We start from the raw sequence: 24825 nt of genomic DNA, 5'->3' as shown, positions 1-24825 counted from the left end.
AATATCCCGGTGATGGGGAGAAATAAATCTGTAATAATGCTAAAAATTCTGATAAAACACTGACTGCCACAAATAATTGAAGCCCAGAAATGTCTTTGACATTCAACCCTGCACCTGTTTTGATGTCACTAAGTTTCGTACTCTGACTGCATACGTTTCCCCATGTATGTTCTATGAAAGCACTAATATATCTCGAACACCAAGATGCAATATGTGCTAGTAAGTGCTGGGGCTTTTGCGGAAGCCACTGTGCTTTTAGTAGCTGGCAGATGGGGAAAACTGCTACCCTTACTCCAAAAATTCTTCATAGTAGAATGTAGCTAGAGTACAAGACAAAATGCAAATCATAGCACTTCTCCAAGTCTCGGTGTGAAACATTTAAGGAACGGGGTTTTTTTCCAGTTTTATCCAACAATAAAATAATCTGACTAAACACATTGGTTCAGTAAAGCTTTTCTACTTTAACACCCAGGCAAAGTTTTATCTCTAAAGCCAGTTAAATATTCATATTAACTCAGCTGGGGAATATTTGTCCAGTTTCTGTGCAAAAAGAAAACAGTGAGCTGATTATGTACTCTGCTTATGGATGTAGGGAAGTAATTTAGCTCAGTTCTGAATGTTAATTGAACAAAGTGCTTAAAGACACAGTAGCATGACTCTAATATTTTTCCTATGAGTAGCTTGATGTTCCAAGAGTCAGTGTATCCCCTGGGACATAGAACCCACTTACAAATTAATACAATTTCTACTGCCTCATTTTAGAAATATTTTCTACTAAGCACTAGGTAGTAACTGCTAGCTGGAGAAATAGGCTAAGGCTTTTTCTTTCCCCCTCTGCCTGTTTAAGCTGATGACAAACTTCTGATTTACACTCTATTCACTTCAGGATTGTTTTATTTTATTCTCATAATCCTCCAACATTGCTCATGATTGCTACTTTTTACTGTATTAGTATATAAACCTGACACTAATCCTATCTATAGGAAATTGAGCTGTCAAAAAACTATGCTGTGGCATAGCAAAATCTAGGTTAGTTGATGGAGAAAGATGTCTGCCTTTTCAGAATGTGATTCAACCCAGTAGCATCTGTTGCAGGATGGACTAAAGCACTCCCTGGAACTGCCAGTCTCTTTCCATCAATTACAGAGTTGAGACCAGCTGATTAACACAGACTGTACATCTAATTTCTACATTAATTCATTAATAAGCATCGAGTATGATGCTTCATCACATTTAAGGATTTAAAGCCATGTAAAAACCTGGCAGCTACCTAGCCTAGAAATATAACAGAAATAATGTTCCAAGAATAATTTGTAAACAAGAAAGAAAAATAAAATTCTTCTTACATTTAACTTCCTTCCCCTGCTTGGTTGTCTGGCAGTCCTGCAGATCTATGCAGCTGAGTCCCTTCTGCCAGTCACAGCTCCTGAGGTAATGTAGACTTGCACAACAGACCATGTTTTTGCACTGAAAAAAAGAGATTGCGATACATATAGACTAGAGGTCTGAATACCTGCATAACTGCAAGTCTTACAGGGTACCATGGCAGCCTTTCCAAATAAGATTACAGCTTTCAGTCCAAATAGTTGAGTTTGATTCCTTACTGAAAAGTCAGCAGTTTTTTCTGTAGGAATGAATCCTTTTACTGACAATGTAGGCAGCTGTGCACCAAGGGAATATTAGAAAAGAAAAGGTTTTCTTCCCCTGTGAATTACTAAAAATTGTCTATCTCTTCGTGATTTTTCAGGTGAAGTCCCATTTAAGTCACTGGACTTAGAACAGCAGTGGATTTTGGCTCAAGTCCATGGAATTTAATAACTTCAAATTTAATGAAAAGATTTTACTTGTCGAGTTTTTCTGGTTGAACCAGATTAAAATAAATCTTCAATTTCATCTTGCATGCTACACAAATCCCTTTTGTATTTTCTAATAAATTTACTACAAGGTCTTCACACAAGTTAATCTCTTCTCTACATGCTTCAACACAAAAGTACCTAAATATTTTGAAGCATAGGTTAAGAAACAAAATTCATGATTACATGACATATTTTACATTAATTTCTTTGAAATATTTTCCTATTCAGCAGCCATAACTCAATGAATAGCGATTTAAAGTAAGAGAACTGCACTGAAAGAAGAATTTCTCAATGAAATTCCAAGAGAGATAGGTATTTTTAGCTTGTATGCCTAAGTAAAAGAGGCTTTTAAGATTGCACAGTCTCTCCGTCTGTCCAACCCTCCCCTGCTTCCATTTTTGCAGTGCTTTGGTCCATTTCCCATGTATTGGAAAGAGGCGCAGAAATCACCACTGGCTTCTCTTTGCCTCTCATGAGAGCATGGAGGAAAGGGTTTCCTTTCTAACATTCAACCTCTCTACCCTTAGAAGCTTACTGGAAGACATGGCAAACTATATTAAACCAAAAATCAATCACAGCAGTCAACAAAAAGCAGAAAAACTACACACAACCCACTTTGAACACTGTGATAGAGGAGATATTCAGATGGGTGGGGAGGTGTTATAAAATACTGACAGTATTTTAATAGAAACATTTATGGAAATCTACTTAAAAAGAAAGGCATTTTTAAATACTGCTTATGCAACTACGACTACACATTAAAGGTTTTGTGGAAAAGGCATGCCTTGTCTGAAGTTACTTGTGAACTAATGTAGTGCAGATATAAGACAGGATTTTTGATTTATGGTTGCAAAGTTTGTCAGAGCTTAGCCCTCTCCTCCCCAAAAAATTCTTGTTTAAGCTGCAGGCCTACTGGCTCAAGGGTGGAAAACACTTTGAAATACTTTTTCTAAGATCCTACTCTGAAAAGAATAAAGTCAAATTTCTAGAACTTGAGCTTTGGATAATATAGGTCAGATACAGTGGGTGAGGCCCTGCCCCCACTGAAGTCAGTGAGACTTTCTGGCAACATATAAATTTATAACCAAAATCGTCAGGGCCTGTTTTCTGTCGCTGAGGCCATCTGGCAGGGGTCTGGCCACATCCTCTCTATTACACGCTCTGGTGTTTTAAACAGGGTAGCACAACAAAGCCACTCAATGGGAACAGACCTGAGCTGACTCTAGCTCGACTGTGCACAGGATTTTTTCTGCAGATTTTAAACACTGTAGAGCAAAGAAAGCCAGAAACTATTTTAAGATATCAACAGTATGATTCAAGTCCAGTGCTCAAGCCGATGCCATACCACGCCTTAATTTATATGTCACTGATGACCCTTGCTCTGATTTATGTCAATGGTACTACTCATTTGCTCAAAATTATGTTTGCAAATGGGATTATTTTTAGTCTTTTAACCAAGTTTTGAGTTTAAATTAAAGACATAATCTGGACATACAGAAATTATCCTGTTTTTACTGTTTCTAGTCATGAGTGGCTATCTTGATTTTGCGATGGTGCACTATTTCCTAACTCTATGTATGCTTCTTCCCTCAGCCTGCTATTTATGGCTCTGCTGTAGCAAATGCCTGTCTCCTCCTACCCCTTATTCAATTCTGGTACCACTATGTCTCCCTAGAAAAAATAAAGGAAAACTATTCACAAATGAATAACGAGGTATTAAGACTAAAGCTTAAAATATCACAAGTACGTAACAAAGCATACTGAAATTTGTTCTCTGTTTTGATTAGCAATTAAGTATTTGCCATTCCAGCTGCCCAATCAACATAAAACAACTGTCCTCTGCCTCAGTGTGCGATTCCTGAGGGGTGACTGTAAAAGGTACCTACCCACCAGCAGATCTATTTACCGCTTGTGAATCCTACTATTTTGAGGTCTTTGGTGAGATGAAAAGTGGTGCAAATACTCAAGACCTTTGACAGGGAAAAATATACACCTGTTAGATGACACACACTCTGAAGGCTATGATAAAACAACATGCTTTCCTGACAATAAAAAAATGTAATAAATCAACATAAACAACCAAACAAATTGAAAGGACGACATTTTCACATATGAGGTATATGTTACACGGTTAAGAGAATTATGAAGAAATGCAAGGTGCTATGGAAGTCCTATACAACCTACATAACCGCTGAGTAACTAGCACTCTGTTAGCTTTTCCCAGGCTCTGGCAACTTCCTCAGAAGACTGGCCTTTAGTGCCTGCCTTGAGATTGTTGCAGAATGTGAAAAGAAGGAAAAAGCAAGTGAGCTAACAAGGATCTTCAGGTTCCTCATTAAAAATACGTTTGGAGAATCATTTCTAAACTACAACCCTAAAATCCATAGGGTGAATTTACAAGAAATTTTTCTCTAATGAGAAAATTGAGCTTGATTTGGACATATCAGAAGAAAACTACTGTGTTACAAAAATGGTAGAGAACATAGTTCACCAAAAGACTAAAAGAATTTAGAAATTCCATGAAACAAATAACAAAATTACTTCAAATCAGTATAAGCAACTTCATATAAAAATTCTGAAGGTGCCTAATGAAAATGTGCAATATCCAGGTGCTCTTGCAAAAAAAATAATTTTTTTTTTTTCATAATGCTCATTTTGAATTGCAGAACCTTTTGGTAGAAATGAAAGATTATTTAATAAACTAAGTTTAATTTCTTTTAAGTTTTTATTTACAGCATTTGGAGATATGCTGTGTTTTTAATCACATGATACTTAAAACATTAAGTCTAGAGGCCTGACTGTAGTATCAGTTCAGTACCAGCTGGTCTAGTTTTCTACTGTTCCATGTTAGTGTTGAACTTTGTATATGAGAAAATAGCAGAAAAACAAAATTGAAGTAATTCCATCATTATTCATCCTACAGACACTCTGTCATTTATAATAGTTCATGCTAATAAATGAGAATTGCTTTTAAGAAAGCTATTCTAATTTCAATGTTGTAATTTGTGAATGTTAAAATTTCAGTAAATACAAAGAGTTGAAAATAAAATGCAAAGCTGAAAATTAAATGAAACATTTTGAATAAAATCATGTTTGAGAAAGACAGCTTTTTTGATTGAGTTTTTGGAAAAAAAGTAATATAAAATTGGGATGATATTTGTTAAAAAGTACCATAATGGCTATAAATATTTATTTACAATTAATAAAAATATTTCTCATCTTTGCTAAATATTTTTTTAACAGGAGTTAGCGCTCCTATTATGCCTCCTTGCAAACAACATTAAAACTGTAAACAACACTGGAATTGCAAACAGAGTCCTACTGTAAAAATGAATTTCTGTTATGGATAACACTTGCAACAGGTAATCGTTATGGTAGGTTCAAATCACCTACTTTAGGCACTATATTTGTGCCTAAGCTTTAGATGGACAGATAAGTATCCATTTAAAGTAAGTGCCTGAGGTCCCATTGCAGTCTGCCAAGACAGCTAACTACCTTAAGACCTGAGAGGGGGAACTTCTCTGATTAAATTTAAGCACTGAACTTATGTAAAAACACTCCTCACCTGAGAGCTTTTAAAGGCACCTATCTCTTTTCCTTAGGATATGGTAACTTTAGGCTTTTACTTTAGCAGGACACTTCACTAGACTTCTAAAGATTAGGGAGGACTTTGATGAATTTGTGCCATTGTATCTATTTAGGATATTCTTCTTGCTTGATTTTTTGATTGTTTTATTTTCCTGAAAAAAAAAAAAAAAAATTGCCTGATGCTGCCTCAAAGCTGCCCTTGAAAACAACTGAGACTTTTATCACAGAAACCTGCAATATTTGGTATTAGTTACAGGGAGTATGTCCTAAGATTAAAATGTCTCCATTTTATGTAGTTTTTCAATAGCAGGAAGTATCATCTGTGCATATAAGCTGATGATTTCAGAAGGAAGGTTAGGAATGTCAAAAGTAGAACCATATTATTTCCTTAGCAAGGACAAAATTCACTTTGCTTGTGTATAAGTCAGGGTTAGAGCTGTAGGAAAAAAAAGGTAGATGGCCCAGAAAAATCTTTATGTTTTCTTCTGTTCACCCTATACTGGGAGTATCCTCCTTCAAACAAAACAGTTATTAAAGAAGCTGTTCTCAACCATACAGAGCATCACATCAAAGGATAGCGTCAAGGCAATCTATGAATGAATAAATGAATGATTCATGGAAGATTTCTTAATAGATAAGAAAACCCTATGGCAAGTTTTCTAAAACCGAGTGCCTATAGTCAGGCTCCTTAGCAGACTCTAAAGCTCTTCAGTTGATCTACCATGATATTTAAATACATATGTAACATTACCTTGTGCATACACTGGGGTTACTTAATATGCTTAGAGTCAAGTGTGTGCTTAAGTCTTTTCCTCAATCTGAGATAGAGTACTTCATGTTTTGCCAGAGATAAACTCTCAGGCCTCGAAAGAACTGGACCGCGGAACTATTATTTTTCAAACATATCAAAGCAAGATAAAAGTCCAATTCCTATAGTAGTTCTCTTCAATAATTAGTTCTTTTCTACAGTGAAGGCTGTAGAAACTATTTGTGCACCCAGCACTTTCCAAAACAGACTGAGAGACCAAATTTTGGACACACACTTTTCAAATGTTATTCCACGTTTCTATGTAATATGGGGGAATATGCATGACCATGACAGCAGAAATCAAAATGACATCACAAATATTATTGAATGAACATTCACTCAGTATTTTATATTAATGCTGAAGACGACAACTGATTCAGTTTGACTTAATATTTGTTAACTCATAGATTCAAAATGTTTAACAAATTGTGAAAACTCTTAACGTTACAGATAACACAACTATAGACTTCTTATAAAATCACAAAGTTGCAATATTGTGCATGAAATAACTACTTTCTTTAAGAAAATAATTTATTTTCCATAGTCACAACATATAATCTGATATCAGTTACTGTACATATATTTTCTTGCAATGCTCTGACTGTCTATGAATACTGGATCCACAGATGCCACTTTTGCTGCTATAAAGGAGTGAATACAATGTAAAACTGCCGTCAGATCCTGAAATTCAAGTTCCTGAAAGAGGAAGTAAGAGAAAAAAAAAAAGAAGAGAAAATGTGAATTCATATTCAGGTTTACAAACATATTACATAAATACAGAACAGACTAGTTGGCAAACAACAATGGACTTTAAATAAAAATTTGAATCTTTATAGGGAACTGTAAAGTTAAAAGCATTAAGAATAAAAGATGCATGTCTGTACCTTGTTCACTGGCAGCGCCGCATGCCAATTTAGTTTTCATTCTGTGCTACTTTGTTGTTTACATTTTACTCAGCTTGACAATGAAAAAGTTCAACTTCCAAGAACATTCAAATATCACAAAATATTTTAAAATAGTTGGTAAGTTAAGGATGTTTGGGGATGATGCAGTGTCAAGTCACAGCTGGGGAGGGTGAGGAGGACACACACTTTGGCAGCCTCTAAAGCAGAGTCAGGTGAGCAAGCTGGGAGGCCAGAGGCAGGGTGGAAGCTAAGGTAAAGTCACACCACAGCCTGGGTATAGAAATATGGCTGGGTTTGAAATTCATATGCCCTAGTTCACAAAGAAAGGGAGAGTTACTCCTAACCAGTTCTCAAATTCCTTGACTTTTTATAACATATTTCATCTTCTGTGCACAAGTTACATTTCTTTTTCCCAGTCTCCCCAGACAGAAACGATGTGATATTCTGACGCAACGACAACAAATGTAACAAACATGTTCAATTTACATGATACTACTATTTGTAAAGTAGCCGGTTATTGAAATGCAGCTGGTAAATATATTGTGGGGACATTTGGGACAGTTTTTGGTTTGGGGAGAAGACATTTGTTTTCAAAAACGTGTTGGCTATATACTAGTTTATTGAGGCACGCTCCATATGCTTGCCTTTAAACAAAAAGCAAAGCACTGGACTTCTGCTTTTCCTATCACAGTATTTTATGGTATCTCCTCAACAAAATTGCCTCAAACAGAACATCTGGAATTCAAGGCTACTGTTCCAGAAAAGCTCACCATTACATAATTTTGCTATCAAAGGCCATGCATTTACTAAGCAGGAGTGGTTTTACTACTAATGAATGTCTTAAATTGTTCGCTAGTATTTGTGGGGCATGACTTTGTGACCCTATATTGGGCATAACTGGGAAATTTTTGGTAGTGAGGGGAGATGCAAGGGTGGCCCCTGTGAGGAGAGGCCGGGGCTGCCCCGTGCCGGACACAGCCGGTTCCAGCCGGCTCCAACCCACCCACCGCAGGGCAGGGCTGAGCCCCGCAGCCAAGATGATGGCAACTCTGGGAAAACACATTTAAGAAAGGGTGTTAAATTCCCAAAAAAGGCAACAAGGCCAGTGCAGTAGGAGGTGCTCCATGGCAGAGCAGGTAACACCCCTGAAGGGACCACAACCGGTGGAGGAGCCACACTGGAGCAGAGCAAACAAGTAAGAAGCAAGGAGCAGCAAAGGAAAAGAGAAACAAGGAGTGGCAGAAAGAAACCATTACACCCTGACAATATTTGAGGGCTCTACTTCATGATGATGAGATTCTACCAATTTTTTAGAAAAATTGTGCACAGTTTCTTTACAACCTCAGGCACATATAGTTTGTTGTCTCAGGGATTTTATTTCCCACTACGCAACTTTATTATTCCCAGAAAAATGTAATTTTCTGTTAATGTTTACTCTCTCCAGCGTAAGATGACAATAATCAATATTACTGGACAATAAGAGTAATAGAATGATATTCAACAAGCTCCCAAGATAAACTGTTCCCATGGTGTAACAGGCTTTACAAATGCCTTTGTCCTCTATGAAACACCCACAAAAACTACATGGAAAGACCTTCTCAGATAGGGAAGCCTTGGAACAGAGGGTTTTGGCAGCAAGCTGTCCTCCTTATAGTGCTTGCTCAGTGCACACAGAAGCCTAAGAGAATGATGCTTTCAGCCCCTAGTCCTGCAAAGAATATGTAAGCAGAGATTTTTAGATGCGTATAATTATTTGCCTTGTGTGGGTCATCATCAGACAAAGAAATTTTAACTCCTTCCAGAACCTGGAAACACAAGAATTTCTCAACTGAACAGCTTTAAGAATGTGTTAAAAAAATGAAATTACTCTCTACTGCCTTCCAACATTCTTCTCTGAAATTACTGACTGGTTTTCCTACAACTTTCCAAGAAAAAATAGCTGAATTCAGGAGCAATGCATAGGCATTTTTGATGCCAGTTGAAGTAATAAGCAATTTAAAACAGATTATTATAATTCAATATCTAATACAAATGACAAACTGACACTTCTAAGATTATAAAAGAGCAAACACTAAACACTCCTAATTAAAAAAATAGGGACATAAACCAATATAACCAATAACCAGAATGTGCTATTTATTGTGATTCATACCTAGTTAAATAAGGAGAAAATAAGGTAACATTGAGGGAAGGGGCAAAACTCTCTCAAACTTCTGCTTTTGCATACTTGTTAGTCTAGAAATTAAGCAATAATTATCCTAAAAGAAGAAAAATCTCTTGAGAACTTGTATCAAACTAAGCACTTAGGTAACTGTTAATAACTGGCATTTGGTTTCTGAAGTAATCATTTGGGTCTCATACTCAAAATTAGATCTCCTTGTGAAAAAAAAAAAAGAAGTGTTAATGTTAGTTAAAATCCTTTGAGGAATTTAAGCCCATGTAATCTTTATTCTGATTTTTTGGGGCATAAACCCCCTGCTTTTTTTATTTTGATTGATAGTTATGGGGCAAGTATGGCAATAAGTTTCTTAAAATATATTTTATTGTCTATTGTAAATATTAATATAAAATTAATATAAACACTTTCAGAAAAAGAATAGTACCATTATTTAACTTTCATTGTCTTAAGATTTATAAAACTAAAATGAAGTACACACTCATGATTATTAACGAAATACAACTCTGCATGAAATAATACAGGCCTCAGTATATCAGTTCTTGGCTCAAGTCAAAGGTTTACATCTCCTGAATTACTATCTTTAAAAACAGCAAATTCTAAAATATAAAACAACTCACATTAACCTTAGATTTGCTCCAAAATCAACTGAAAACATCCAACAATTTCACCTCAGGTTCTGACATTCAACACACTGACTGAATGCAGCCAAATGAACTGCGAAAAGAGAGCCCTTCACAAAGCTTTCCATCTCTCTGCTCTGGCTGTAGGCACTTCTAATCTATACACGTTTATCATGATAAGCAATCAGAGGTAACCTAACACAGACTGTAGGCAGGATTTCAGACTGCTCTAACAATGTTACATGAAGAGTTCTGGGACAAGAAAAGAGCAAAGACAGGAATGTCTCATCACTGGGAGTCATTCCTTCCCAATGCCCCTACTGCAGAGTCCTCTTTGTTTCTATCAGAGTTCAGAGTATGAATCAAACTGCAGTAGTCCCTCTTGTGTATCTGAGAGTTGTTGCCTAATCTGTTGTGAATAACCTTTTGAATACTAATACGGTCTTATTTCTATAACAGATAATCTACATACAGTTGAAAGAGGAGCAGTATTGCTAAAACTGTTTTATGCGCTTTCTCCAGTTAATACTGCAGGTCCCTCAGTCAGGGGGATTATTTTCAAGAGTGGTGCTAGTTTTGAAAGTTGTTACAGAGCTGGGTAGCCAAATAGGTGGCATGTAAGCACTCCTCATGCAGTTTACCAGCTGGTTCACTTCCCTCATGCTTTCTCATGTCTTCACTATTTTATGTTAGGTTATCTGTGGGGGTGAACGATCATCTGGGATCATAAAAGAGAAGCAGAGCTCCGGAGGTGTCCTCCTGCAGGACTCAGTTAGATGTGGTCAGCTATGGTGGTATCAGAGAGGTGGTGTTCACCTGAGGTCTCATGCACCAGAAACTCCCAGAAATGCAGCTGATCACAGTAGTATTTGACACAAGAGACCACAAATGGGGGTAGCTGCAGTGCTTTCTGTTTGATGTCTGCACTGGCTGCCTTCACAATCCTGAAGCTGGCTAGTCAGGCGCAGATACTGGAGAATGTCTATCCAAAGCCGAAGTTGGGGTACAGATTTGTGCAGGCTCAGGATAGAGGTTGCTCAGAGAACTGGTGTTCTGGTGGTGGATATGGCTTGCATGCAGATTACAACAGGGAAAGGGGAAAAGGACTGGGGGGGTTAATTTGGAAATATGGATTTGGTAAAAGATAGGGATGGCCTTCTGGCTTGGGGAAATGTGGATGTTGCATAGTCAGAGGACATGGAGACAATATGACTCGTAGCAAGAGACCATGTGGAATATGATTTTTAGGGTGGAATTTGGCTTCTTCAGGTTTAGAATGTAATGTGAATTTTTCCTAGAAAATAACACCAATGTCACTTCTTTCAAACAAATGCCTTGCTCCGATAATTTATTTTTCTTTTTTTTTTTTTAAAGTAATATTCCTCTCTATACCCAGTGAGGCAGATGACTGAGTAACTGATCATTTTATTTGCTCTATATCATCTAACATCACCCTTCTGCTTGCTTGCATTATTTGTGATTGCTGCTTTTTTTTTCAATTAAGATTGTCAGTTTATTTTAGGTGTATTTAGAAGAATCTGTGCATGTCTCATATTTCAATAACCAAAGATATTTCAGTTTACTATAGGTAACCTAATAAATGGATTAAGTACAACAAAGGCACTAGAAGGAAGACAGCAAGAGAAGAACATAAAAGATTGGATTAAAGCAGTGGGAGGACAAGACTGCAAATCTGCCTGCTGGTACTGAGAATACAAAAAATGTGCACACTGCACTGACCTCGATCAGTATATGTGCACATTCAAGTAAGAAAAATGCATGTTCTTGTTTCTTTCACCCACCTATGAGAGTTGGATTTATTACATATCATAAAGAGCTTGACAGGCCTGTTACATCATTACCACACACACACTTAATTTTATTGATTACTTCCGAGAGCTGTTGAATCACTATTTGAACAAGACATGAGCCTGTATCACATAAAAGGCAGATAATGGAGACACTGACAGATAGTGTTACTGTGCCCTATGCATTTCATGACTTCTTTAAGGACATTGGTAAGCCTCAGTGTTCATTAGTTGTTGACAAGAGCACAACTATTAGTACTGTATTCTTCAGCATATTATTTCAATCAGATTGAAATGATAACCATATCTTTTGTAAAAAAAGAACTGATAAAGATATCTAGGTTTTAGCTCCAGCACACATGGAAGTCAAAACAGGAGAGGAAATTCTAAATTCAGTTCTATATCTCAGCAAGTATACCAGGAGTTGGTTGCCATATCATGGTTGAGAAGAACAAATATGTTAGTATTGTACAGCTTGTTAAGACTGTTATAAACATTCAAAGATAAATTATAAGCTGTGGTATGAAAGCTTCTTCAGCTCTAAACTTTTATTTGGCCTTCTCTTTGTGACTGTCGTTTGCACAAAGAGCAGAACGATAAGCTAAAATGGTGCTCTTAATCTGCAAGCGTAAGAACCAGATCTACGATGCCAACATCCAGTGCCAGATGAATTGCAACTCCATCTATCAATTGTACTTAAGTCTTTTAACAGTGTTCTACAGGGATCTGGAAGAGTCAGATGGCTTTTCACTTTCAGCTTGAGTGATTCCAAATGCCACTGTCTACTGCTAAATCTGGAACACTTAAATGTTGCACTGACAGATGCAAACTTTGCTAATGCGCAAAAAACCCATCTGAAAAGTTGTTCTGGAGATGCTTGTCTAGGAGCAGCCAACTAAATTGACCCATTTCAGCAAATATTAAAATACATTTCCAACAGCAATCAGAATGTCCAATACTGTCACACAGGCTAGCATCATCTTGCAAATGTTTTTCAAGCTCTCAAGATGTTCAGTAGTGAACTGCCAGACTTCAGCAACAAAAGACCCCTGTTAATAAAAATACAGAAGGGCTTGAGTCCTAGATTGCACTTTATTGATGCTAGAAATTAATGTTGCTGTAAAGAGAGAGCTTTACTTGCACTCTCCTTAATTTGCCATATCTCTCAACAGTAGTAATATGGAATAAATATCCTCTCAGATGAATACAGTGAATCTAAAGAAAGAAATACGGTTGTTGACCAGTCCTTGATCACTGTCCTGAGGTTCTCCTCTTTTAAAAAGAATAGAAATTGCTGCAAAACTGCTGCAGAGTCTAATTGCAAAATCAGATCACGTTGTACCACTGTACCACCGTGAAACTACAGAAGAGTTGAGGCTTGAAGTCAGTGAAGAAAGAATACTGAATGCACTCAGATAAATATGCAGGGCTCTTAAGTTGTATGTGTAACAGACAAGAAATGTATGAGACCAGGAATATTTAGTTGAAGCTTCAATATGGCTCACAATAGTCTAGTAACGCTATTTCTTTTCTTTCTTTCTTCAATTAAATATTTGAGACCAAGTTAGTAATAGAGCCAATGTAGTGACAAAAGATAAATAAACTCTTCCCTTTCTTATGGTGAATGAATTATTAAAATATAATTCCATCTTTTCTTTTCCACATATTATAAAAGGAACAAAAAATAAGATGAGAAGAAAAGGGAAATGCTCCATTAAAATATGCTTGGAAAAAAAAGTCTTATCTTCCAGGTAGCTACAGTTTACCTAAGGGAGATAAATCCTGTACAATCCTGGAAGTATTAATCTTCATTTTTATTGTTTTTTAAAGCAACCTTAAAAATTTAGGGTACATGTCATGTAGGCTAAGAATATCTACTGTTATTAAGATCAGTTGTAATTTCCCACTACTGGATCCTGTGTTCAGGTAAACAAGCTATATAAAACTTTGCCAAATGTAAAATGTTTTGGCTGATATTTACCATACCAGTTTTCTGCAACAGATTACTTTCCAAAAGAAAATTTTAGCCAAAATGGTTTACTCCTTCCTGAGACTCTGAAATTTGGCAGGAAGATGATTTTTGCATCAGGGGGTTGCTTTTTACTATTCCTGTGAAATCTGCTCACATTTGTTCATTGGAAAATTTACTTGGAAGATTTATATTATATAAAGATATAATTGTCAGTGAGCATGCTCCAGCTTCAGACTTCCACCAGGTAGGAAATTAAAGAGGTGTGAATCTGGATTAGGCAAATTTTGGTATGTTATATTCTTCCATTTTGCAAGCAAATGATGTAATCTACTTTTAGAATTTATTTTTCAATAACTCTTAACTTTTTTTAGGGTAACTTAACTTGGGTACTATTTACCAAAATTATTTATGAGAACATCATGTGGGACTATGTTTAAGCCTTAATAAAGTCAAGACAGATCACATGTATTGTTTCCCTCCAGAGTAGTTAGCCTGTCATAAAATGGAAATAAAGCAATTTTGCTATAGTCTCCTCTCAAAAATCCACCTTGATAGTTTCCTATCACGTTATTATTCTATCATTACAAATTATTTATTTAATAATCTTGGTGTTTATTTAATAATCTTGTTATTTTTCTACTACCAAAGTTAGGCCGACTGGTCTGTAAGGCTCTATGTCTCCCCTTGATCCCCTTTTTTTAAAAACAAAAAGCAAAAAAAGCTGCTATGTTTTCTCTCTCTGTAATCTTACCCATCTACCTGGACTTCTCAAACATAACTTTCACTAGCTCCTAAATACGGAAAAAACTAACATTTAAAAATATTTCAACCACCTTCCTTCCTTATTCTTCTTTGTGTTTATAACCCCTTGATCTTACTTGCAATATGGGATGTAATTTCTTTTTTTTTGGTAACTGGAGCAAACAAAAAAGCATGTAACCTACCCTTCTCATTTGCTATTTGCTCAGTTTCCACAGTAAACTATGGATTATTACTTGCCTTCTATGCCTTCAGCTCTCTCCTATCACTATTCAGAGATTTTTTTTTCTTCTTGTTTTCATGTCTTTGTTTTAGTTGTAACTGTTAAGAAAAGACAAGAGCAAGTATCTTTTTGCATATGAACTTATGTGTAAGAGGCACCTGTGTAGTCAACATGCTCCATCTGGCTGAAAAGCACACAGGTTTAAGAGCCCCCCACTAAATGGACACGAAAAGGCATCTCCAGCTTAAAGAATTCCAAACTGCTGATCCAAGGAAGAGCTGACCATACAAACTCCACATTAATGCCACAATCCACGAATACTTCATAATCAACCACTCTCCTCCTCCTTTCAAAATACTCACAGAGCTACTCCTTCATACAGATCCATTTACATGCTATGTTGCAATTTCAGAATTTTTAAGTCTCTCTTCTAAAAAAATGTCTGATTTCCTACAGAAATGAAGTGATGAAATCACATTTGTGTGCATCTGTGCAATATTTGCCCTCTTTGTCAAAGAGGTGGACACCTGAAAGGATATGAATTTCTAGAAGTGTGGCACAAGTTGTGGCACCCTGCAGGGAAGTGAAGGCAAGGAAAGCATCGTCTTTTCCTGCCTTGACCAGCAGCTGGGCCAGGGTCCCTTGGCCACCCAATATACATGGATTATCTAACCAGGTAATGCACACATACCTACAAACCAGCTGCAACAGCTTTTGCCCCATTGTCAGGCTGGATAAAAATATGCTGGGACTTGGCAGTAACACGAATGCATCACAGTGACTTTTGGGGGCTTTCAAGGAGTTGAAATGGAGTTATTATTGGAAGTATTAAAGGCAGGGAAGTACTGAAGTGGGAAACTATGAGGGGCAGTTGTAGGGAATATGAAGGACCTGAAGGAGAAACAGCTGACAGGAATCTAGGCCTTATTAGCTCCTTCAAACGGAAAACTTTTTAAATGGAAAAATGTATTGTTCTTCACCTAAAACCGAAGTGCACAGGAAGAAGCTCTTGGCTTAAAATTTATAGAAGGAGAAAAAACATCATCTCTAACTAGTCACCAAGATGCAAAAATAGGATTCCCAAATGCGATTTTTTTGCCCAAGAATTTGTAGGCATATAAAATTAGACATAATCCAGAAAATTCTTTTGCAAACTTAACTCTACTGTTTACTGTCAAGTGAACTGTATCAAGCTTTATTTCACATATAGTGGCTCATTTACTCAGGAAAAATGAAGCTTCTATTATTTGATGACATTTTCTGTTTCTCATTATTGGCTGCATTTCACCGTACAGCATCTGGCTCTATGAAATCTCTTTCGGTACAATAAGCTGAGGCAGATACTGTACTATACTATGGGTCTTAGTGTTGGTTATTTCCCAACTAGTCTGTAATTCTTAAGTCTAAGAAATAAAACCATTTAGGTGGTGGGCATATAACTGAATATGTATACCACTTATCTGAAGTGAAGAGGCTACACAGCTGTATCCCAGTCCTGTTTAATGTGAAGTCCTAGTGGGTACACTGCGCTGTGCAGAGGCAGTGGTAAAAGGTATAGCCACTGACATTCTGATAAATCCTCAGCTACTTAGCATCAGCCTTTCCTTTAGCCTTTAATGAGTTTTTCCTGGGCTCTTCCAACATTTACAACACATATGTATGTTTAGACACCTACATGCTTAGAATTCTGTATGAATTGATCATGTATCATCTTCCATCTGATAATTTCAAGGTACCTCACAAATATTAATGAAAACTTTGCCAATTACATGGTGTTTTCATTAGACCTATGCAAAAGAATAATTTTTAATGTTTTAAAAAATCTGTCTCCTGGACAAAATTTGCTGGAAAATTATCATTAGGACTCACTTTTATCATTATTTTACAATCAGATTTTTATAAAAATGCTAAAATTTACAATTTTTCTATCTAAAGAGTAAAATACAGGCAAAACCAATTAAAAAACAATTGAAGTAAGCACAGAAAGAACAATAAAATAAAATTTAAAAGAATCAGATTGTTTACCACAACAGAAAGAGGAATGATCCAGTATTAAAGCAATGGAATTCCATTACAAGCAATGGAATTTGAGCCATTGGTCAATCACACACATGGATTATCTAATGATTTAATACATGGATTCAGAGATTCAGATTATGGTTTTTGCATCAGTATAATCTTCCTGTCTGACCTGGAACAAGTTACGTGAGCTCTCTGCAGCAGATGATCACATATAAAATGATAACAGTAGTCCTTTTCTGTCTCCAAGGATTACTGTGAGAAATGAACTGGAAGTGACCTGCTACTATAGTCAAGGTATAGTATTGTACTTTTTGTAACAGATATTATAATATCTTTTACAGTAGAGCCAAGAGACAACTCAGGCTAAGCTTGCTGATGAACTACTGAATAATTTACTAATACAGACATACAAAGACAGACATATTGCATTTGTTGTAACTTTATGATAAACAAGTAAAGTTAGAGATTTTTCTTCTTACAACTTTTTTTAAACATTGGAAGGACAGGTAATATATAACCTTTGTGTATGGTCACTATAGAAAAGTATCACTTTATAAGTGACTTTAACCTGTAAAACCCCAGGTAAGAGTATTTGAGAATTTTCATATATCTTCAGATATTTTTTGGTTGTTTTCATTGGCTTTTGTCCACCGAATTCCAGCTGAACATCACTCTTACCTTCCTCTTCTCTGTCATATCACCTCAAAGTTACCCTCATTCTTTTTAAAACTGCATGATTGAAAAATTAGCATTTTATTTCTTTATTCAGCATCAAGCTCGGGATCACAGGGCAGAATCAGCACAGATTAAGGCATTACAGCCAAACCTCAAACCTCCAGATGATGATTTAAACTACAATCCTGAATAAGAAACTGCTGAAGTTCAGTTGGGAATTTGAATTCTAAGTTTCACAATTTTATTTGATGATTGCTAGAGGAAAAAATAAAAGACACCAATAATATTTCATCTATAGTAGTGACTGGATGTCTCCACAGTTTAAGTCCAGATACTGCAAAGCACTGAGTGCTCTTAATTCACGATAGAACCAATAGGTTTCAGGAATTGCTTGGCCTCTTGCAAGAATATTCCCTTTTTTAAGCTAATAAATGTTACACAATCTTTTATTTTATTGGTAAACCTTAAGCACGTATTTGCTTAAAACTTTGTCTGCTATATAGCAGCTTAAAAATGTATTTAGCATCTAAATAGTTTTATTTTTTCTTTATCCTTTTTAAAAGCAGTTTTTAGATATTATATCTGTTATAGGGTGACTAAACAACTTCACAGAAATCATCGTTCTGAAACACTAAAACACCATCATAACACAACTCAGTTACAGGCTTGTACAAGTAGTGTAATAAATCTATAGATACTACATCACTTCCGTTTATTGTGGAGTTTCTAGAGGATAGGAAAAAAAAGATAAACTGTGATGTGGCATTCACCATATGCATGTGCAGTAGTAAATGGGATTTTTGATGCCTGGACAGTAATTCCATTTCATTTTTTACTAAACTGAGAACGAGGATGTTGCTTACCTTTGTCTCAATTTGCTTGGTGTCTAGATTCTGAAAAAGCAGCTTTACTCTTGTTTTCCCATCATCTGAAGAGCCTTTGAGCTGAGAGAATTTAAACCTCCACAGCACGTTCTAAAGAGAAAGAAATGTGATTAAGGACTCTGTTACACACTCTTACCTAGAACTATAGATTGATGATCCATGTTTATGTATTACGGTAAAGCATTAGGGCAGTAACCATAGAGCATGGTAACAGCCTGGTTGCAGACCAAATAAAACTAACAGCTCTGTATCACATGTGAAAGCAAAAGATGCAATACTAATATTCACTAATTAAACAATTATTTAGAAATTCTCTGAAATGTAAATGTTTTTGTTGCCTACATAATATCAAAATCCATGGCAAAAGCTTAATTCTAGAAAGATCCATGAAGGTATTTGTATCAGTTTCACTATGAACACAATTCCATACCATATCTCGATCTTTCATATTTCAGCTGGCTCATTTGCATAACGTAGATAATAATATCTTACACAGATGTTGGAAAGCTGAATTTACTGATGTGTGTAATGTGGTTTGAAATCCTCAGATAAAATAAGCTATAGAAATGCAAAAATGTTATTATTGAATGTAGTCTCGCAAACCACAAAAATATGTTCTACATTACATAGTTGTTTGTAAAATATATAAGAATTCTAGGCTTCTTGGTCTCCTACAGGTTTATGTGTGGCATCTTACTACTGTTGGCAAATCCTAGATTGACAGGTATGTTTTAATAGTTATGGAGATACTTTTTAAAAACAAATATTGGGAAATTATTTTTGAAACCAGTGTAATTTTCTGTATTTATTTGAATGTTTTCTATTGATCGCCTGAAAATGTATAAGTTTAAAAAAACACAAGGTAACAACTTGCATCCGAAATTCCTGCTGATGTTTTCTTAATGCCTATAACCTTGATGAAAATTCTATGCATATATTGAAATGTGATTCAGTTCCTGGACACTGCTGAGGAAACACAATTTAAATACTTTGAAGGCTATTTCAAAAGCACACACAGAAAAAACTTTGCTATGCCCATTTTGCGAAATACCTCATCGCAAAATATTTTTTTCATATAGACCAGTGCTACCAGTGGTCTTCAGAACCCTACTCATAGTATGAAAGGGAATGCCCTATGAACAAAAAAGTGTTTACAGAAGACACAAAGAGCCTCTTCCATCTCCTGGTTCCCTGCAGACATAAACATCATTGACTTCTTAGACAAATATAACATGAAGAAAAACCCAACAATGCTACAGCATTGTGATGGTGCTTAAACTTTACACTCATGAACAGATTTTAACCAGGTCCAGAGGGCCTAATTAGACCACCTGAAAGAATTCAAAGCTTAAATGAGTTTGGATCTAAATAGGATAGATTAATGTTTGCTATATAACTGCTATGGTGGAGATGAAACAAGAACTTAGGAACAATTCAGCAATAATAGGTATTGCTGCAGTCATCATCTCTCTCAACAGTTGACACTGAGTGGAAAAGAAGTAGACGGCTCTGGAAGGTGGAAAAAAATGCACTCTTTGGGATCCATTTGTCTTGGATGAACGGATGGAGGCACAGGATAGGGAAGATGAACCAACCAAGCCAACAAGATAAAAAGAATCTCTGCGATCAGATACAAAGCAGATGCAGGCTGCAAGAGTATCTCTGTGATGGGCCCAAAATAGTTAAAGCTGAATGAGTTAGGCCCATGATGACCCTGGAACAGAACATGTAGGAAATGAAGTAATTCTTTCAAATAAGTTTAAGAATCCCCCAAAACTGTTCTAGAAAAGAGTTTTCTAAAAGACACTTAAACTCCTTGTGTTGGGTTTCTGTGGCAAGGTTTTGGTAGTGGGGGGGGCTACAGGAGTGGCTTCTGTGAGAAGCTGCTGGAAACTTCCCCTATGTCTGATAGAGCCAATGCCAGCTGGCTCCAAGACAGACCCGCCACTGGCCAAGGCCGAGCCCATCAGCAATGGTGGTAGCACCTCTGTGATAACATATTTAAGAGGGGGGGGAAAAAAACGTCAAACTGGGGCAGAACAGCAGCTGGAGAGAGGATTGAGAATAGTGAGAGAAACAGCTCTGCAGACACCAAGGTCAGTGAAGAAGAAGGGGGAGGAGGTGCTCCAGGTGCCAGGGCAGAGATTCCCCTGCAGCCCCTGGTGAAGACCATGGTGAGGCAGGCTGTGCCCCTGCAGCCCATGGAGGTCCACGGTGGAGCAGATATCCACCTGCAGCCCGTGGAGGACCCCATGCCAGAGCAGGTGCGTTCCCAAAGGAGGCTGTGACGCCATGGAGAGCCTGCGCTAGAACAGGCTCCTGGCAGGACCTGTGGCCCCATGGAGAGAGGAGTGCACGCTGGAGCAGGTTTACTGTCAGGACTTGTGACCCCATGGGGGACCCATGCTGGAGCAGTCTGTTCCTGAAGGACTGTACCCCGCATGCTGGAGCAGTTCGTGAAGAACTGCAGCCCATGGGAAGGACTCACATTGGAGAAGTTCATGGAGGACTGTCTCCCATGGGAGAGACCGCACTCTGGAGCAGGGAAGGGTGTGAGGAGTCCTCCCCCTGGAGGAAGGAGCGGAAGAAACAATGTATGATGAACTGACTGCAACCCCCATTCCCCATCCTCCTGTGATGCTCGGGGGGAGGAGGTAAAGAATATTGGGAGAGAAGTTGAGCCCAGGAAGAAGGGAGATGTGGGGAGAAGGTATTTTAGGATTTGGTTTTATCTCTCAGTACCCTACTCTGATTTTATTGGTAATAATTTAAACTAATTTTGCCAAGTCAAGTCTGTTTTGCTGGTGATGGTAATTGTTGAGTGATATCCCTGTCCTTATTTTGACCCACAAGCCTTTCATTGTATTTTAATCCCCCTGTCCAGCTGAGGAGGGGCAGTGATAGAGAGGCTTGGTGGGCACCTGGTGTCCAGCCAGGGTCAACCCACCACACTCCTAAGCAAAAGTTCTTGCCCTTTTTATTTCATAATTTGTAATAAGAAGGCCCTTTTTATATTATTTTCCAGATTGTAAAAAAGAGCTTTTAATGAGTACATGACCTGGTTGCCCAAAATTTGAGATCCCGGCTTAGAGTCATAGAGCAGATGGGGGACTGGCCTTTATTTTAATAAGTCTGTATGAATATGTGCTGTGGTGTAAGAGCATTCTTTCCATCAATAGGTGACTTTAATTTGAAATTCATTATCTTGAAGAAAAAATAATTTTTTTCAGCAAAATTGCTGTGTCCCTATTGAACTGTTTATTGCTTGACCACTTCAACAATCTATTCAGTGCTGGTAAGAAATATTCTGAAAAAGCTATGAGTATGGGGGAACACAGTCAACTCCAGCTGGGAGTTATGGGAAGTAAGATAAACTGCGGAAGCCACCCATTACTGCCTCACTCAGGCTTGAGGATGCAGAGGACTTTCCATCTCTCACACAGATGAACAATAAATATACTTGAGCTCTCCAGAATTTTTACAGTTTAACAACAGAATCAGTCTATCTGACGGTATTCTGTATTTCTCCTTAGGAAAGTAACAAAGGCTGATCTAAATCCTTCTCCTCATCAATACTGAAGGTAGGCACTGTAGCTCAAAGTACTATCAATAGAGAAGTTTATTATTTTAAAGGTGGGAGTACACCCAAAAAGAAACATTTTCTATAGTCTAAACTTACTTTCTATAGTTAATTTGTGGCTACACACAAAATGTGTACAATTGTGCAAAAAGCACAATTTCAGAATGCAGTATCACCTGGGGCAGAAAAAGGTATGCAAACATATTTCCTGAAATTTTATGCTTCCTCATAGAATAGCACACTTAATGCAATTAGTCTAAATTTTCAAATAACAATGATCTTGGTCATTATTTCTCTGCACAAAGATTTCAAAAAACTTGTGCATTTTGTCCCCAAACCCCAAAATATCAACACACAAAAACTAGATCTTGTGTCAATATTTCAAAATGCAGTATGTGTCCTCTTAACTGACTGACTGAATTTCTTTAATACATATTTAAAAAATCCTTTCAGTTTGGAGTTGAAGACCGTATTTCAGAAGACAGACCTTCTACTGTACAGCTCTATTAATGCAGAAAGCTTCTTTGTATGTATGTTTACTTCTACTGGCAAAAAAATGTATAAATCCATTAAAAATAATTTAAATTAAAGTATCACTAAATTATATGTAAAATAGTAGAATTATAGACAGGGCTCGGAAGTTGGCAGGTATCATAAACCATCCCCTGTGGGCATTTTATATATAGCCACTGTTTTGCAAGATAAGTGAATTTAATCTTATAGATTATGACTTTGAAATGCATTTGCCCTTGTTCTGTTTATTTTAGACATGGCCTAAATTTCTTATGATGGAAAAATAATTAATCCTATTTTATATCTGTAGCTTCAAAACAAATAGAATCAGGTGACACTTCATTTTCTTCATGACTGGTAATCTTTTAAAAATCTTGAAGTTTCTTCATTATAAGAAACAAAGTTCTCTGCTAAATATAACCCTCCTTTGCTTTTATTACTTGAAAAGGATATTACTTTTTTTATATCTTTCTCCAAAATTTATCTTTATATGCTAAGGCGCAACTATAATTGTCTCTTTCAAGTCCCAATCTGACTACATTTCAGTAGTGCTATATAAATAAAAAGTACAATATATTTGAGGAAGAAATACTCGACATCAACATAAAAAAATACCATTACTGATCAACATAAAATATTATGGTCACTGATAACTTCAATAACAGTAAAATAAAACAGAGTTATGTTTTCTTTTTGTTTTCCTCTTACCTTTGTTTTACTGTCAAAACAGGTAAATCCCAGAGCAAAGTCGACTGTGAAACACAGGGTATCCCCTTGCCAACTGCACATATATGTTTTAGACTGGGAAAAAAAAAGTATGATTTTTGAAACAACAACCATCAACGTCATTTATCATAGAAAAATAAAATTTTATGCAGTTTTTTGTGTGGGAAGACACTCAGCTGGCAACACTGGTACTGCTTTATATTATTACATTTTAAAATTGTCAGAAACTTCTGACTGTATGTCAGTATCGGATCTGTCAGCTAGACATTAACTGGAGGTCTTCTATATTTCAAGTCACTCTTCTGCAAAATAAATACCATAGTCTTGGAAACCATCCCTTATAAAATGCAACACAGAACAAAGCAAGCCAAATCTGACTATTTCAAACTTCTGAAAAACTGTTTAGACCTGACCTATTAATGACTACTTCTGACATAATTTCCAGCAAATGTGCAGGTAACAGTGCCTAAATGTTTAGTCATTGCAATCTAATTATGAATAAGCTGTCTGTCTATTCGACCTTTCCATCTGATTTAAACTTTGTAGACAGCCTTTTTTATTTTGCAACATATTTTCATTTGTAAACTTGGGTGACATGCCAGTGCAGCACTATGTTAGTTAATGTTAGTTAATGTAATTTAATAAGAGCTAATAACTATCATTCATTAGTTAGCACTGATACTTGCTAGACAGTGCTATATATACACCAATTCTTTGATCACTTTTCAGGTTAGAAAATCTGTTTTATTAACAAAACCCAGAAGTTCTGTTTAAACTTCTGAATAAGCTTTACAGTAAAAGTCAATTAACATTCTTCTTTACCTGTGTTTTTAAGGCTAGCTAACTTGGGTATACGACGGATTCTGAAAGCACATGAAAAAGCTTCTGCTGCTGATGTAATATGAAACAGCTTGATGACATTGACCATTCACAATGGCAAAAAGCCCATTGCCTTCAGCATGAGTAGAGATCAGATCCTGACTCCAGCCTTTCCTCACCTCACCTTACCAACCATTTTTAAAATGATACCCTTGTGCTTTATGAAATCTTTGATTTTTGTCTTCTTCCAAGGGAGCATTACTTTGCTCTCCTTGATATTTCATAAACCGCAATGTTGTCTCATGCTTAGACATTTGTTTACATGAATTTTTTGTATCTGGATAACGTCTTTAAATTTGAAAAAATGTTTTTAACACAAGAATGGCCTAGAGGAGATTGAAAGCATTAATAAACTTGCTTAAGTTGAAAATTGTCATTTTTATTGTTTTTTACAGATTTTTAGTATAATCTAAACCTTTGGCATTTAGTAATTGTAAAGGTTTCCTCATTCCACTATTAATAAAAAAATTCAGAGTTACACTAACATAAGCGTTTCTGAGTTACAGATATCAAATTTTATATAGGATTTTGAAAGGGCTGGGAATGATATTAATTTATTAGTACAGATTAGTATTATAATCAGCTCAACAATGACAGAGATGTATATTATTTCTGAATAAATTATTTTGCTCATTGGTGTTCAAAGGTCATATTATTTGGCTTTTAAAAAGATTTCAGTGATTGATACTCAATTAGAACGACATTTAAATATCCCCACATTTTATTCAGTAATTGTAAGGTGGCATTAAGCACCAGTCATAACTTATTCTTCATTATTTTCCAATTAAAAAGGTTATACTAGCTGAGTTCTGACTCAACAAAGCAATT

The 24825-nt window shown here is 36.4% G+C and overlaps 1 protein-coding gene across 1 annotated transcript in view; it reads right to left on the bottom strand.

Annotated features, from left to right (window-relative positions):
- Positions 1 to 6816: 6816 nt before the first annotated feature.
- SNTG2 (syntrophin gamma 2) overlaps positions 6817 to 24825 on the bottom strand; it is a 185898-nt gene continuing 167889 nt past the window's right edge. The window contains exons 14-16 of the mRNA XM_059835573.1: positions 23101 to 23193; positions 18279 to 18389; positions 6817 to 6948 (exon numbers count right to left, since the gene is read on the bottom strand). Coding sequence (XP_059691556.1) covers positions 6817 to 6948; positions 18279 to 18389; positions 23101 to 23193 — 336 coding nt within the window. The remainder of the gene's footprint in view (positions 6949 to 18278; positions 18390 to 23100; positions 23194 to 24825) is intronic.

The sequence above is a fragment of the Gavia stellata genome, chromosome 2 (assembly GCF_030936135.1).
Source record: "Gavia stellata isolate bGavSte3 chromosome 2, bGavSte3.hap2, whole genome shotgun sequence".
NCBI lineage: Eukaryota > Metazoa > Chordata > Aves > Gaviiformes > Gaviidae > Gavia > Gavia stellata.
The sequence above is the reverse complement of the archived record's forward strand: the minus strand, read 5'-3'. Positions and strand labels throughout refer to the sequence as shown.